The sequence below is a fragment of the Pelobates fuscus genome, chromosome 5 (genome assembly GCF_036172605.1).
Source record: "Pelobates fuscus isolate aPelFus1 chromosome 5, aPelFus1.pri, whole genome shotgun sequence".
Taxonomy (NCBI): Eukaryota; Metazoa; Chordata; class Amphibia; order Anura; family Pelobatidae; genus Pelobates; species Pelobates fuscus.
Window position 1 is genome coordinate 72,627,974 of NC_086321.1, and position 16,670 is coordinate 72,644,643.

The window sequence follows — 16,670 nt, forward strand, 5'->3', positions numbered from 1 at the left end:
CCCTCCCTCCCTAAATCTTACCTTAAACCAGGGAGGGGTGGGCAGGAATCAGTGGAGTCGTCCAGCCTCTCCTGATGTCAGGAGGAGGGGGTGTAACATCCTCTGCTCTTCTCCCAGACTCCCCAGCAGTCCTGGGAGAAGAGCAGTGAAAGTCACGCCCCCTCCTCCTGACATCAGGAGAGGCCGGCCGACTCCACTGTCTGCAGACTGAGAGCCAAGTTGAAAAATCTGAGGCCATAGGCAGAGGACTCGGATTTTTCCTTTTTTGCTGGATGCAGGCGCCCCAGGGTTTAAGGCGGCTTGGCGGGGCAATTTACCCTTTGCCCCCCGTCTCAGGTACCCAGGGAGGCAGCTCTTGCATATGTGCTGTTTGACACTTCAGGGACTAGAGACTGAACCAAAATATTGGCCTGGTGTGCAAGTAAAACTCTAGGCCTGCTAACAGACTCCTTTCAAACTGCTATGAAGGACATGACAGTGAGGGGGTGGATCGATTTATATTAATTTTATAGTTCTATTTCCTGTACTTTCTGCTGTGAAGAGAGGGTCTAACTCTAAGCCATAAGAAAATACTGCCATGTCTATATCAGGAAGAGCATTATGGTCCTTAGTGGATCTCCATTGTATTAGACAAGCCCAAACAAGATCATCCAGTGACCAAAAAGGTGTACAAATTGTCGTTAAAGTATATTTTATTGTAAAGGGAGCATTGGGGTTAATGCTGTAAAATAAGGTGGAAAATACATTTTCCCTTAAAAATACATTCCCAGTGTCATAACCACTACAACCTGTGGGTGGTGTGGGAGCTAGGATCACAATATGCTCTGGTTGCACACCTTCCTCTTGTGGCCTGCAGTAATGCTGGAATGGAACATCTCTCTGCAGCTCTTATATCAGTACTAGGCGCACACACGGAGCTGGGTAGAGAATTCCCAGAAATCTCTGCAGCACCCACTAATCACCAGGAGTTGATCCACTACAGCATTCCCAAACAACTGTAGGTAGGCTTGTTGGAACCATATAAAATAAATAAATAAAATAGTGTACATTTTTCTTTTTGAGCGTGTAGAGGGCACTTAAATTCTACGTCTGCAGGTGTATTAAAAGTAAATGCAACATTGTGATTGTCGGAATCATGACTGTGCGGCTCTCACACAGACATCTTGGTGCTAGTTAGCATGCTTATGATATCCGAATGAGAGCTGCACAATCAGAGGGCGAAGAGGAGATGGCAGTGGCAAAATGCATCTTTGGCCGAGTAGACAAAAAAATACAGTCTAATATTCATACACATGGATATGCTTAAACGCAGCATTTTGATGGGTTTTAAAGTCTGGACTGAATGTCAATATACAGAACAATCACCAATATAGTCATACATTACCTCAGAGTACTTTGTATATTATCAAAACTAACCACCATTCCGGGCATAGATCCAGTATTATTATTCATAATAAATTGTGTCGTGCAAGTTAATAGACACTGCAATGTATCAGCAATATTTTCAATTTGTCCATTCTGAAAACGTAATCATTTTAAGTGGAAGAACGAAAACCATAACCACTACAGCTCACTGCGCACCCCCAACATGGCATCAAACTGTTTTTGCCCCTCGACTACAATGCAGGGCTTATTGGCTGAGAGCATGGGCTAAGCTACTGGAAGTTCCCACTGGCTCTCTGGAGTTTGTGCTAATGGAACTTCTGGCTCTCTGGAGTTTGTAGTGGAGGTAGGCAACGGTACTCAGTGCACCTCAGGTAAGAAGTCATGCTGCTCAAAAACATCTTCCAACAGGCTTCCCCAAACTCCGGCCCTCCAGATGTTGCTGAACTACAACTCCCATGATTCTATTAATTAAATAGATAGGCTGAGAGTCATGGGAGTTGGAGTTTGGGGTAGCCTGTCTTACAATGTAGGAAGCGCTACTTGGCAATCAAACAGCTACAGCAAACTATAGTGATTATGGTGTCCGGAGGGTTCCTTTAAAAGAGCAGTACCCCCTCTGTCACTTCAGTATTTGGCACAAACTGTCCCCTGTATGAACAGACACAATGAGAAATTGAATATAAAGTCAAGCATTCAGTTGATACAAAAATAATCAATTGTATTAAGCAGTGTTGGGAGACCATATAAGACTGTAGTAAAATAAGGAAAATATAACACACCAAAGATAGATGCTTAAACTAATGTCACTTGCATGTGTTGCATTTTAATAATGGACTGAAAGATTATCTTGCCAAACCTTGGATCCCAGAAAGAGATCATGTTCAATTTGTACTGGTTGTAAAAATGTATGTAGGGATCTCCAAAATGGTGTTCTGCACAATTGCTTTCTGAGGTGTAAGGTCTAAAAACATTTTCTAGAATGTCTGGATGGGCTAGGTCTGGGGCAATCAAGAGTAGATCCCCAGATAGCTTAAGGTTGGCAAAGCGTCATAGGAGGTGTAGGTTTGTGAGGGCTTTTAAGTATGGCTGCCACTAGGTTCATTTTAGTTAATCTCCAAGGTGTACCAGTTGGTTTTGAGAGTATCTTTAGGCATAAACTGGGTACTTTTTATTTATTTATTTTTGTTAATACCCGTACATTCTAACCTGTTACAAAGCCTTTTAAGAGACTTTGCAACAATTTAGAACTGTGTACCAAGAAAAAAACAACACATTTTACAAAACGGTATGCAAATTTGGAGGCCTCTCAATTATACTGCGTTAAGGACAACGGTCACCAAAATAAAACTGCACAGTTTATGTAAATTTTTAAGTCAATGTCTTGCTTACCTCTCACTGCTTCATAATTAATTGTATATTATCTTAGCAAGTTAAAAAAAATGGAGATAAAAAGTTTGTGATTAAAATTCCAATATTGTTCAGAAATTGCAGAGTAATAACCATAGCATACTGACTGCTGACATCTATTCACTGTACTATAACGCCACAATTTCTGAATCATGTTGTAACTGAACTCAATAACTTCACTTTTACCATTTCTTTAAACCGTTAGCTAATATACAGTTAGGTGTGAGGTAAGCAAGGTATTTATTTAAAAGTTTACATATGCTTAAAAAAAAATTCCCATTAAGCATCTATTACAATAGTTTTTTTTTGTGGTTACAGTTGTCCTTTAATTTTAATTTTAAAAAAGTGTGAAGCCTTATGATTTGCATACCGTTTTGTAAAATGTACTTTTTCCCACTCTCTTCTTTTTGGTACATGGTTCTAAACTTTGCAAAGTCTGTTAAGAAAATATGGCCACTGTGAACTATTAAATTAATTTACAGAGTCATTTTTTTTTTTTTTGTAAAAAAAAAAAAAAAAGAATACAATAGTCAGTCTGCTCAAATTTGCAGAAGCTCAGAGACCAGGTGATTGCTTGAAGTCGATCCTTGAAAGAAGCTTTTTCTTAGTTTATAGTTATTACTTAAGAGAGGAGATATCTGCTCTTGTGAACTCAGTAGTTCAATCTTTCTAATTTGGCCTGCAAAGACCTGAAGTTCCCAATGGCTGTCTGCAATGACACGGTTGAGTCCATTGACTGAAGATGCACGAGGTAGCAAGAAATCACATCCAAACAAACATTCACAAAGCGCCGCCTGCAAAGACAATGAATACAGGCATTAATCTAATGAAGAGTAGAATAGGAATAAGTATAGTGATCATGATTCAATAATGCATTTCTTAAATCTTGGGAGTCTGAGGATTTCCAAAAGTCATCAAGATTGTGTACACCAATATTTCAATCTCCCAGATGTCGCTGAACTACAACCCCCATGATGCTCTGGCCATCTATTTGCATTTAAAGATTTCTAGCAGTTGTGGGCCAACATCTGCAAGATCTGATCTCCTGGGTGTAAGAGGTAGCCCCACATGCTTTATGGCTGTGCTCACCCCCCTTTTTGCACAAACAAAAACCATAGAAAAATCCTAATCTGGAACATTTGATGCCAAAAGCAGGTGAGTATGTAATAAGCACATGTGATACGTAAAGGGTATGGGTTTCATGATTCTATACCTAATGTGAGAAACGAGCATTTTGTGCCTATTAGACATCACCTGTAAAAGGACAGAAATAACTTTACTAAAGGCTGCTAACCTTTCGTAGTTTGGGACTTTGCTTGGGTTCTGCACAAAAGAGAGGATCAGCATGTGGATGCATTCTAGCAAGTGTAAAGGCTTCTTCATTCGGTTCCAGTAAGGCTCCTGCAAGAAATACATAGTTAATAAATACCTGTCAGGACAAGGGTAAATGTGGATTTATCTACAGGACTAGTAATCTCCATTGTCTAGTCAAAATTGTATCCCTTAATTAAAAAACAAACAAACAAACAAACAAAAACAAAAAACACTAAAAAGCGTGATTAGGACCAAGGGATAAAAAGTTGCAAAGGAAGTGGCTGCTTCCGTCAGTCATTCCTTTTCAGCAAGGCTATGTCTGTAAAAAGGTAACATACATTTGGTTTGAAAATAAGTGTGTGACGAACTTTCCTTGCCTTTCTGCAGCTGGGTGGTAGTAATATAAGATTAACTTGTTGGGTTACTATTCCACCGGTACCTTGTTTAAACCTCCGTTGTGCAAGTTATGAGTTTCTAATACACAACTGCATGAATGATAAGCTGCCAGAGAGGGCCAGTGCAGTATGTAGTACTGATGGCTGCAGCACACCGTTTACTTATAACTACTGCTACACGCCTATTGCCAATAAAAGCAACGTGAAGGCCACAATCTATTAAAGACATCTAAATAATAAGTGTGTCACTGCAGAAGTGGCATAGTCTGGACATTTGGTCCAAAACAATGCACATTTAAAATAAAATATACATATTGTAAATCATTATTAAGTTGGGTATGCCCTGAGTTGCTAACAAAAATGTATAGTGCACATAAAACAAGTAATGGTCATTTGATCTGTTTCTCTTAACATTAGTTTCGACAAGTAGAGGTTAATGCGGTGTCTCTAGAATACCTTTTAAGATGTGGGTGGAATTCAATACCAAGTTCTCCAATTTCAAGGGTTTGTGTTAGTTTTTCTCTTATGGGAGATTTAGAACAATCATGCATGCATTTAGTTTACCAATTGCTTGGCACAAGTAATACAACATTTAGGTATTTAGCTAGTAATCTCCACTGCAGTGTTCAGAAAAGAATGAACACTGTAATAACGTATCCATGTAAATGCTCATACCTGTTTATTAGCACAAATAATTTATGTTGAAATACATAATAAAATAGGTTTAAAGAACTATAAAATTGTCATTTATTTTGTGTGAGATCATAGTAAATAGCCTATATATTAGGTGAGGTAATCTTACCCGTGCTTTAAATAAGTGATCATAAACTTCAAGTAATTTTGAGATGGGCACATCAATTCCCTCCATGGTATACGTGACAAAACCAACGTCCCAGTTCAAACTGCAAACCTGCTGTTCCAAGTACCGAACCAAGAATTCTACAGTTATAGAAAGAGGGCAATGAGGACAATATGCATTAGACTTTGTCAAGAAATTTAAATTTTGCCCCAAATATGCTTACATATTTACATCCAAACGAATTGCGTTACCAATTGCTGATCAAATAATGAAAAATATTAGTTTCACCCCATTGATGAAAAGATCATGGTGTTGCTCTCAAGAAAATAGACAAAAGTAATAGTTTTTTAATCCTACCAGACAACCTACCCAAAGGAAAGTAGCGGGGTGTACTAGAGTAAATCTTTCCAAGTGATGTAAGCTTCAGATTTAATGATTGCATCTGATTTGCAGGTTCCATGTCTCTGCTGTCAGCCAATTCTAGGAATCAATAAAATGAAGAGCTAGTACGGGAATCAACATTCCACACAGACAACAGATAAACACACTTTAAATCTTGGAACAAATGGAAGACATTTGAACGCAACACAATGACAGTTTTAAAATAAAGAATATGCTAGATTAATGTGGAGGGATTAAATAATTATTTGAAGACATACCCTTGTCTATGATTTCTTGCCATAAGGTTTGAACCATGATGGGGTCAGAATAGCTACCGCAATGTACAATGGCCAACTTGCATTCAGAAAGCTTGAAGAGGTCAGCATACTCTGCGTAAAGCTGGAAGAGATTCAGATTAACACTCAATACTTGTCAACAATTCTGACTACTCAGTCTTCTGCTATACGACTGGATACTTTAAACTGATCATACTTTATTAGTGGTTTAATATTCTTAAATGGAACACTGTAAGAACACAAAAATGTAAAATGCCATTAAACAAAAATACTCTCACTTTCCGTAAAGTCACCCGGGAGAGGCTGAAAACCTGTCGATTCTGGTGCCAACTATCTACTGGAAATAACAATTTACACAAATTACATTCATTATACCTTTGAGATATCCATAAGCTGGGAGTCTAGGTTTGCAACAGCTTCTTGCACCTCCGCTTGAGAGAAATTCCGCTTTAATAATGCATCCTGAATCTGAAGCTGTATCCGAGCAACCTGGAAGAAAAAGATTGCTGCACTCAAAACATTGCTACAGGCTTGCAGAGTAACAAAAGGGACACAGAAGTAGTAATACATGTAAAACATTATATATATATATATACACATACACACACAAATTACAAATTCACCTCCATTTTTTCTTCCAGCATATGCAGGAACTCTCCATCAGCAGGGAGGGCAGACATACCAGAGGAGCTCTTAGCGCTTAGTATGGCTCTAGAAAGGTACTCGAGGCGCTGCCTGAGTGATATATCAGAGCTGCAAGAAAAGTGCAAAACGGTTAATATTAAAACATAAAAAAGTGGAATGTTAACATTGGCAAAGTAAGTGGAGGGTGAACTGCAGGGAAAATATATATATAGTTGCTTGATGACAAGGTCACTAAGATGTTGTTTCTGGTGGTCAAAAGACCAACACACAAACCTGCACAAACTTCTGTAAACAAAAGATGAATACAGCTCTCTGACACCAAAGCAAACTGCATTTCATTAAATGTCATTTAGACACAAACCTGTAAATGTAGAGCAATTGGCAGGAACATTCCTTTGGTTCCATGGCAATTGCACCACATTTACAAATTGACCCAGAATAGCTCTTTATACACAACTCTCATTATATCCTATATGTAAAGTAAATCCTCAATCTCAACATCATTGTAAACCTTTCTGAAAAATATTTGCCGAGATACTTGCATGCTGGAGAAACAAGATGTCTCACCTATGCACATCTGCCAATGAGGCAACGACTCTAGCAGCGCTGCTGAAATTCCGGTTCTTCTCATAGTATCTCCAGAGCAAATCCATATAGCGCACTTTATTTTGATCAATCTTCGCCATACGAACCAAATGTGGCTCCAAAAATGGAGAGTTCAGCTACAGAGAAACATATATTACAAAACATCATTGATGTTAAAATGTATATTCTGCTAATTAACACGCAAATCCTCCTTAGTCAGCTCTTCCTTTTTGGCTACTTTGGCCATACATTTGAAATTCACTTTAGTGTATAACTCTGTATGTGTAATTGTTCTTCAAAGCAAAAAGCATACCTCCAACAGCTTATCCGTAAGATCTGCTTGTATCAGCCAATTGAACAGCGCAATGTTGAAGAGTTCGTCTGTAGAGCGCTGAGCCAACTTCAGCATTTGTTCAAACTAAAGTGGGGGAGAATTAAAGGCAGCAATAAATACAGGAACAGACTCAACTTCAGACCATCTATAAAAAAATTCAGAAAAGGTCACAACATATTGTACTATTATGGTGGCAGAAGTCCCACTAGTTTGTTCTTTCTTTCAACTGGAGGTATGATTTGTACATCTGTAATTTATTAAAAGAATTACAATGAAAGCTCCCTCAGCACCCTTCAATGGTTACAGTGCCACAGTTGAAGAAGGGGAGTCCTATATTAGTTAGCTCTGGTATGAAATCTCTCTCTGGCACCATAAAAAGCAGGCTCTTTTTTTTCCAATTGCTGGTATCTAAAGGAAGACGCCTACTTCTGAAAGTCCAAGCTACTGGTGTGGATATATTTCTTCATTGTTAATAAAATCTGATTATCAACAAGATACCCGTGTGCACTTGCTGTGATCTTTAACTTTGTCACTTGGCTTAAATGACATTAAGTTGAAAGCTCTTGATTCAAGGAATAAAGAGCACATAAAAGAAAGCTTGTCTAGTTGCTAAATTCACATTCATGCATGAGTAACCGATCACGTAAACAACTAGAAAAGTATATTTTACAGTGAACTTGTTCTGAAAGAAGGCCCTATACCGCAGTAATCAAGTTATGAGCTCCTTACATGTAGACTGGCTTCCTCATTGCTGAGCATGTTGGGATCAGATGATAAGACCGGTGGACCTGGCTTCTTTGGAACACTGGGGGACTGAGGGGCAGCTTTGCTTTGATTTACCAGCTCCTGGAGGGCATCAGTGATGCACTTATAGCAGTTCAATCTAAAATAAAATACAAAAAAATACACATAAAAAAAAAAAAAAAAAAAAAGTATACAGAACGAGAGCAATGTCAGAGTATGCAAACTATTCATCTAGTGCAGTGATAGGAAACGCAGTACACTAGAAAACCCATAAAACAAAATGCAGACACAGCATAACCTATTGAACCCAGGGTAGGCTAAGCAACAAACGTCTGCAAGATAATTTTTACTTCTCAGCAGATTTCACAAGGTTCGAGCAGCTTGATGAAAGATCCAGCAACATGCTTATTATAAATGAGTATTAACTCATCACACTTTGCAATTCAAAACACAGCTGGCTCTTGAAAGATTCTTTAGAACCTGCAGCCTCTTCCTTAGCAAAATATAAAAAGATGTGACTACAGCAAGCCACATACCTCTCCTGGAATGCCTGGAGACCAGCAGCATCTTCTTCGGGTTCATCGTTCTTGTGAAAATGTAGCCCAAGTCCTTGAGGATCTTTCTTCTCAGCAGCAGTAAGGCACAGTTCCACCACTCCCTCATAGAAACGCACTTCAGAGAACAAATAGTGGTACATTTGTCAAGCCCAAAAAACATCACAATTAGTCCTACATCTTCCCCCCCCCCCCCATGTACCATTTTTATTGGTATAAATGTAAATTAGTTACAAGTTTTTTTTTTTTTCTATCTTCATATGACATCACATTTCATACAACATTACAAAGATCACATAGGGTCTCAATTGTCTTGTACAGAGTAACAATATCAGGATTAATATGGACAGATCACAAACAGCTTATTGACATACATTCATGGCTAGAAAACATAGCATTTGTGGGTTAGCCACGTATGGAGGCTTGTGTCCACAATGCATATATCTGGAACAGGAAGTAGCCAAGCTGAAAGCTATTGTCATATACTGTGGTATAAGTGTGGATAGCAATGTTATAATGTATAGGTGTTATCAAAATATACATTTGACACTCGTATCACCTTATCTCCTCTCCTGAGACCACCCAGTTGATGCACCCTCAAATTCACAATTCTGCTCCTTTAGTCTGCGCCATTTCTTCATATCGGCTTGTCCGGTCTATTCTGTCAAGGATCTCTTGCTTGGTGGGAACATGGGTAGATTTCCATTTTGCTGCAATAGTCTTGGCAGCTAGTAGAACGTGTATGGCGACTACTTTTTGTTTAATAGTTTTAATGTGGGGATTAGGTGTAATAAGAAACATTCTGGATGAGGGGGTATCTTAATACTCAGTGTTGAGGATAGGAATTCCTCAATTAACTTTCAAAATGGCTTTAAAGCAGGGCAGTCCCAAAAGATGTGACACAGCGTACCCCGGTGTTTGTTGCATCTCCAACAGGCGTCAGAGGATGTCTGCTACATAAGGGCTGAAGTGGTCCGGGTGCCTACAGTGTCCCTTTAAGGAGGTTACCGGTCTCTTCCACGTACTGCGAAGATGTTTTGTAGTTGGTAACATTGTTTTAGGTTTATTTGGGTTTGGTTGAGCAGCAGTCCAAAGAAGATGGGCCATGACGTCTGGGGTCGTGCAATTTCCAGATGTAGCCACAGCAGCTATGAGGAGTTAGTTATTACTGACAAAGCCTTGGAAATGAATGAGGATTTATAGTACATGGCAATATTCGGAATTCCAAGACCACCTTTTTTGGGAAGGAGCCATAATAGGTGCTGTAGCATTTTTTTTCCAGATTTGAGCATTTGGAATTTTTAAAGAAGTTTATTTGGGAGGGCAATAGGGATTGTTTGGAAGAGATATAGGATGTGCGGTAAAATCATAATTTTAACAGTATGTATGCGGCCCAGCCACAACACCTCCACTTTCCCACAATTAGTCCTACATCTTAACTATATGCTGGGACAAAAAAAAGCAACAACAACAAAAGAAAACCCCTTGATGCTCATTTACCTTGTCTATACTGGGCACACACATTTGCAAGATCAACCTGATGACTGATTTTGCGGTATTCCTTTAACGATTCTCGTAACAGCCTCTCTTTATCCAACCTGTTCTGAACCTGGCGTGATCTTTGCAACAATTCATTTGCCTGCAAGATAAAGAAACCCATGAACCTGAAAACATCCATTCAAAATGTTTTAATTTAATTTTCACAATTTCCATTAAGAAATTACAAGGAATGTGACTGCTCCTGAATACATGCAGGTCTATAAACAGATGAGCCTATATATTTAAACTAGTCTAAGAAGAGAAAAGTATCCAAAGTCTTTAGGCACATGATAGGGGTGTAATTAACATGAAGAATGCCAAAATAATAATAATAATACATTTAAAAAAAAAAACAATTATTGATTATGTACCTTTGAACACACTGCATCATCAGTGCTGTAAAAGAGAGGACAAACGTCCCGCAGGTAAGTGCTTATAGCATCAACTGTTGTATTGTCCCGAATAAAACAATTGACCAATGATGAAATCAGAGCTCCTGCCAGCTCTTTGTCCCGTACCACCAGATCTTTAAAAGCAGTTATCTTTAAATGCTCCTGCAGCTCCTGTGAAATGAAAAAAGTCAGTAACGTTACATTAAATTGCACGTCAATCAGAATGGAGAACAATAGGAGTTTTAAAGCGTGGAACAAATAAAGGTTTCCACTTTAAAATTAGAGGTTAAAAATATCTGACTTACATAAAATCTTACAGAGAACCAAAGTGCATGGAAGTTGAAAGGCACAAAGAAACAGTGGCTTACTAATCAGATTAGATTTCCAAACACACCTTTGGCAGTTCAGCCACAATGAGACTAAACTGGTTTTCACAGAGTAGTTTCCACAGGGACAAAGCTTGGCATGTTTTCCTGACCAGCTGATGGATACCCTGAAGAGACAGCTTCTCTGACAGTTGTGCTTCAGCTGAAAGATATACACTTTATCAAACTATGCCTCCAAATCAGAAAATCTTCTATAAAGCAAGTGACACGCATACAAACATTACAAACATTTCAACTTGAAGTGGCCCATAGACAAACTTCTTACCACCCAAATCCCCAACAAAAATCTAAATACATAATAAAAGCATACAATGCAAAATGCTTCTGTAGATCACCATTTTAGAACATGTATTGAAACTGTGCAGTCAGTCAAAGTGTCATTAAACAGTGATCACTGAGCACCAATAAGTCCACAAATAACATGACACCCAAGAGTGGACAGAGCTCCTGAACATGCAGCTGGCGCTCCTGAGACACAGTGTTTACTGGTAAAGTGGTATATAAAAACAAAAAAAACAAAAAACAATCAAACCAACAACCATAAAATGCAGTGTAAGGTATAGATCAAGAGTTATTGTCTTTGAAGAGGCACCACGTCAGTATGGTCCAGCATGAACTCTTACTACACTAGTTAGATTGTATATATCTTGGATATCTGAAACAAACCTGATATATAAGCAGTAAATCGTAGGGCATTTAGGAAACAAATTCTTACTATGGAATTTTCTCTGGAGTTCTTGTTGGACTTGGTGAGAATTCCCAGTGTCATGCCGTCCAAGGTTCACGAATCTGTGGTGAAGGTTTGTAGGTGTTCCGAAACTTCAGATGGAAAAAAAAATAAAAATATTAATAGTGTAAGAGAGGGCTAGGTCACAAGTTCATATGCTGATTTGATTTCACTGGCAAGTTACTCAGCATTTATATTAAACTATATCGCATAGGGCGTGGCCAACCGCCGAGCAACCTGACTGCTTAGGAAATTGCTCCGGCACCCGGGCTCTCTCAATCCGTTACCATCCGCTATCAGAAAGCTGGGAAACCCTTCAAAATACACCATGTCGCAGCCCAAGGGAAAAAAGAACACCCAGAAAGCAGATAAACTTAGCTTTTTTCACCAAAAATCGGCGGCAGCCTCTGAAACCGACCAGAGCATAAACCAAGATGGCGCCGACGGGTTATCGGCGGGAAGCATTCAGCAGGCTGACTCCCATCAAGGAGAGCAGGAAAACCTGACTAAAGCACACTTAGAGGATGCATTAAACATCATGGCAGAAAAACTAGTGAAAACCTGGCAATCCTCAATAGAACTCCTTCGGAAAGAAGTACAAGACATCAGGACCAGAACAGCGCACGTGGAACATAAACTCAGTGAGTTTGCCACAGCACACAATGAGGTGGCAGACCACGTGGCGGCCTTAGAGCACAAAGTGGAAGTCATGGAAGCCCGCATGGCGGACGCAGAGGACCGGTCACGGAGGAACAACCTTAGGCTGCGGGGTGTCCCAGAAACTGTCCTTCCTTGCGACCTACAAACCTATGTGCGAGGCCTCCTTCGAGCGTATGCCCCTGACATACCCGTGGACAGAGTACACAGGGTCCCCAAACCTAGGAATTTACCGGACAATGTACCCAGAGACATCCTCCTAAGGGCGCATTACTTCCACATCAAGGAGGCCGTGCTGCGCGCCGGCAGGAACAGAGCGGAACCCCCAGAGGAATTTGCAACGGTCAAAATCTTGGCAGTTCTTTCCGCAGCGACTTTAAAACGCAGAAAAGAATTTCATGCAATCACCGAAGAATTGCGACAAGCTGGGATCAGATATCGCTGGGGATACCCCACCAAATTATTGGTCACTAAAAATGGAGGACTGACAATTATTCATACACCCGAAGACGGCGTGAAACAAATGCGCGAATGGGGACTTATGAAAGACTCCACACACACGCCAGCAAGCCCAACTGGTCGTCTAATACCAGAATGGCGTCAAATCCGACGAAATCCAAGCTGCCCTGAGATCCGGCAGTATGGAACCCGCGTACCGCTACAACATGGGAACACGTGAGATCAATATAACACCCTGAAATATTGCTTAAAGCTCAATGTTATAGCCAAAGTCAAATGCTTCTGATTAGCATGTTGTTGTTATTGTTACTGCAAATGTTTATATGTAAATCGTTTATTTACCTTGAACCACACATAATGTCCCCACCTGACTAAGGTACAGGCAAGCTTACCCCCCTCGGGAAAAGACGGCATGGCCTATACTAAGGCGAGGCCAGGCCCCACAGTTAAACCACAAGAACAGGGTCCCCACTAACACCCTGAAGTATTGCTTAACGCACAATGTTATAGCCAAAGTCAATTGCTTCTGATTAGAATGTTGTTGTTGTTGTTACTGCAAATGTTCATATGTAAATCGTTTATTTACCTTGGACCACACATAATGTCCCCATCTGACTAATGTACAGACAGGCTTACCCCCCTCGGGAAAAGAAGGCATGGCCTACACTAAGGCGAGGCCAGACCCCACAGTTAAACCACAAGAACAGGGTCCCCACTTCTTGAGGCACTACGCAGCGCCCTGGATACTTCCTGCGGCGCCTTCAAAGAGGCCCAGCTACCAGCACCCCCAAGCGAGATACCCCAGGTTCAGCTACCCGCTTGTACACTCAGCAAGACACGCAACTATACCCCCCCTAACGTTCTGATACATCTGAAAACGTGACAATATGAGAGCCCATTGGCCACACTACCAGAGACGCTACCCGAGCATCCGACCCCCATGGCACAGAGTCACAGTGCCAAGACCCACAGTTGGGTCACTTTGTATATACTTTCTTTCACACTACCCCTTATCCCTATCCCCTTCCCCTTACTACTCCTAACTCCCAGGCTACAAGCTACGGTCATACGACTGCCCAACAGGCGGCACACTGATCAACCACTACCTACCAGGCTACCAACTATAGAAATCACGAGTCCACATACGAACTATATCTACCATAACGCCATAACATGAGAATATATTCACATAATAGTAGAGGGTTGAATACCCCCCACAAAAGATGCATGGTACTAGAGGAGGCTAGGAAGCATAAAGCAGATATCATATGCCTCCAAGAAACTCACTTTGTCACCTCCAAGGTGCCAAACATTGGTATAAAGGACTATCCCCACCAATACCATGCCACCCACTCCTCAAAATCGAAAGGAGTATCAATCCTTCTTCATGCTTCCCTAACCGTATAAATCTTACGAGTTAAAACAGACAGTCAGGGGAGATTATGTGATGCTTCAATGCCTACTTAATGGCTCCCCATATGTCGTAATTAGCTTCTACAGTCCAAACGTGCACAACGTAATTTTTTGCATAAGGTATTATCTATGATTCCAGACCACCAAACGGCTGCCACCATACTATGCGGTGACCTGAACCACCCTTTAGACCCCAATATGGACACCACGTTAAATCCCACAGCCCCTAGACAGGCAACACTAAGAACACAAAGCAAAGCCCTAAATAAACTGCTGGGGGAATACGGACTTTATGACTCATGGAGAATGTACCACCCGACCGAGAAATCTTTCTCATACTATTCAGCGGTACATAAATCCCACTCGAGAATAGATCTCATTTTTCTTGCAGGCACCCTTTTACCCAAGGTTACTGATAGCGATATTGGGGACATCACCTGGTCAGATCACGCCCCGACCATAGTAGAGCTCACTGGAGAATACCAGCACAGGGGGCGACCACCATGGCGCCTTAACGACTCACTACTCCACGACCACGCCTTCTCTCAAACACTAAAAGACGCCCTACACACATACTTCCAAACAAATGACACCCCAGACATACACCCAACAACGCTATGGCAAGCCCATAAGGCGGTAATAAGAGGCTTGTTGATTAGTCTTATGTAAAGAAAAAAGCCCAAGAGGAATATCTGAAATTGTTGCGCACTTTAAGAGACGCTACTGCAGCGAATATAGCAAACCCTACCCCGCAACAGGCACAGGTAATCAAAGACACCACGACACAACTCAACAACATAGCACTTGCAAAAACTGCACACAAACTAAAACAAACTTCATACTCCCAAGGTAACAGAGCTGGTAAACACTTAGGAACCTTACTGAGACAAAAACAATCCAATGCCAAAATACCCTACCTACTTACAAATAAAGGAACTAAAATCCACAACCCACAGGACATTAACAACACTATGGCAACCTACTACCATTCCCTATACAACCTCAAAGACGATCCAGACTTATACCAACCCACCTCCTCAGACATACAGGACTTCCTCCAGCAAACCACACTACCGTCACTTTCAGCCCAACAAAAAAAACACTCTACAAAACTCAGTCACGATACAGGAAATCCAACACGCCATCCAATCTCTCCCTCACGGGAAGTCACCGGGACCAGACGGCCGGACAAACTTCTATTACAAGTCACAGACTGCATCCCTTGTTCCGTATCTAGAAAAATCCTTTAACCATATTGTTACAACCGGACAGATACCCCAGGAAATGCTCATGGCGCATGTAGCCACACTGCCAAAGCCGGGCAAACCTCCGACCAAATGCCAGAACCTAAGGCCAATATCCCTCCTCAACACAAGACACTAAACTATTAGCCAAAATATTCTCAAATCGTCTAGCAAACATCATACCGACCATAATACTACATAAGGACCAAGTGGGCTTTGTCAGTGGCAGACAGGGAGCAGATGGAACCAGGAAAGTTCTGGACTTGCTAGGGGGGAGCCCAATGTGTGCTTTTATCGCTTGATGCAGAAAAAGCCTTTGACAGGCTGCACTGGCCCTTCCTCCGCGCGGTCCTCAACAAATATGGCTTTCCTGAAAACTTCCTAAAACTGGTAGAGGCACTATATTCCAAACCAACTGCGAAAGTTACGAACGGAGGTTTAATCTCCAGACAATTCAACATAACCAACGGAACGCGGCAGGGATGCCCGCTCTCCCCTCTCTTATACATTCTGTCCCTGGAGCCGCTCACACAGCTCATCAGGGACAACCCGAACATACACGGCATCACCAAACAAGGCAAGGAGTACAAACTCACACTGTTTGCGGATGACGTGCTCCTACTGTTGGAGCAACCACATATATCCTTGCCAAACTTCCATTCTATCCTATCCCATTACAGCAAATGCTCACATTATAAGTTAAACGTGACCAAAACCCAAGCAATGGGCATAAATATTCCCATAGACGCATTAGAGCGCTTAGGCAGCTCCTTTAACTACGACTGGAGAACCGACCACCTCAAATTCCTAGGACTTAACATCACACAAACACCAGCCCTACTATATAAAACAAACTACCAAAAAAACATTATCCGATATAAAAACACTGTTAACAGGATGGAAAGGTAAATACATCTCGTGGTCAGGCAGAATAGCTGCGATCAAAATGATTATTTTACCGAAACTGCAATATTTATTCAGAACACTGCCAATAAAATTACCACCCCGTTTCC

At 40.9% G+C, this 16,670-nt stretch overlaps 1 protein-coding gene across 1 annotated transcript in view; it reads right to left on the bottom strand.

Moving 5' to 3' along the window:
* Positions 1-3,304: 3,304 nt before the first annotated feature.
* Positions 3,305-16,670, bottom strand: part of NUP155 (nucleoporin 155) — a 40,724-nt gene continuing 27,358 nt past the window's right edge. Inside the window, exons 21-35 of the mRNA XM_063453987.1 lie at positions 11,873-11,976; positions 11,166-11,299; positions 10,751-10,942; positions 10,341-10,479; positions 8,823-8,958; positions 8,272-8,425; positions 7,522-7,626; positions 7,191-7,345; positions 6,602-6,731; positions 6,354-6,467; positions 5,961-6,081; positions 5,671-5,781; positions 5,305-5,441; positions 4,088-4,194; positions 3,305-3,587 (exon numbers count right to left, since the gene is read on the bottom strand). Of these exons, the coding sequence (XP_063310057.1) occupies positions 3,446-3,587; positions 4,088-4,194; positions 5,305-5,441; positions 5,671-5,781; positions 5,961-6,081; positions 6,354-6,467; positions 6,602-6,731; positions 7,191-7,345; positions 7,522-7,626; positions 8,272-8,425; positions 8,823-8,958; positions 10,341-10,479; positions 10,751-10,942; positions 11,166-11,299; positions 11,873-11,976 (1,981 nt within the window). The 3' untranslated portion in view covers positions 3,305-3,445. The remainder of the gene's footprint in view (positions 3,588-4,087; positions 4,195-5,304; positions 5,442-5,670; positions 5,782-5,960; positions 6,082-6,353; positions 6,468-6,601; positions 6,732-7,190; positions 7,346-7,521; positions 7,627-8,271; positions 8,426-8,822; positions 8,959-10,340; positions 10,480-10,750; positions 10,943-11,165; positions 11,300-11,872; positions 11,977-16,670) is intronic.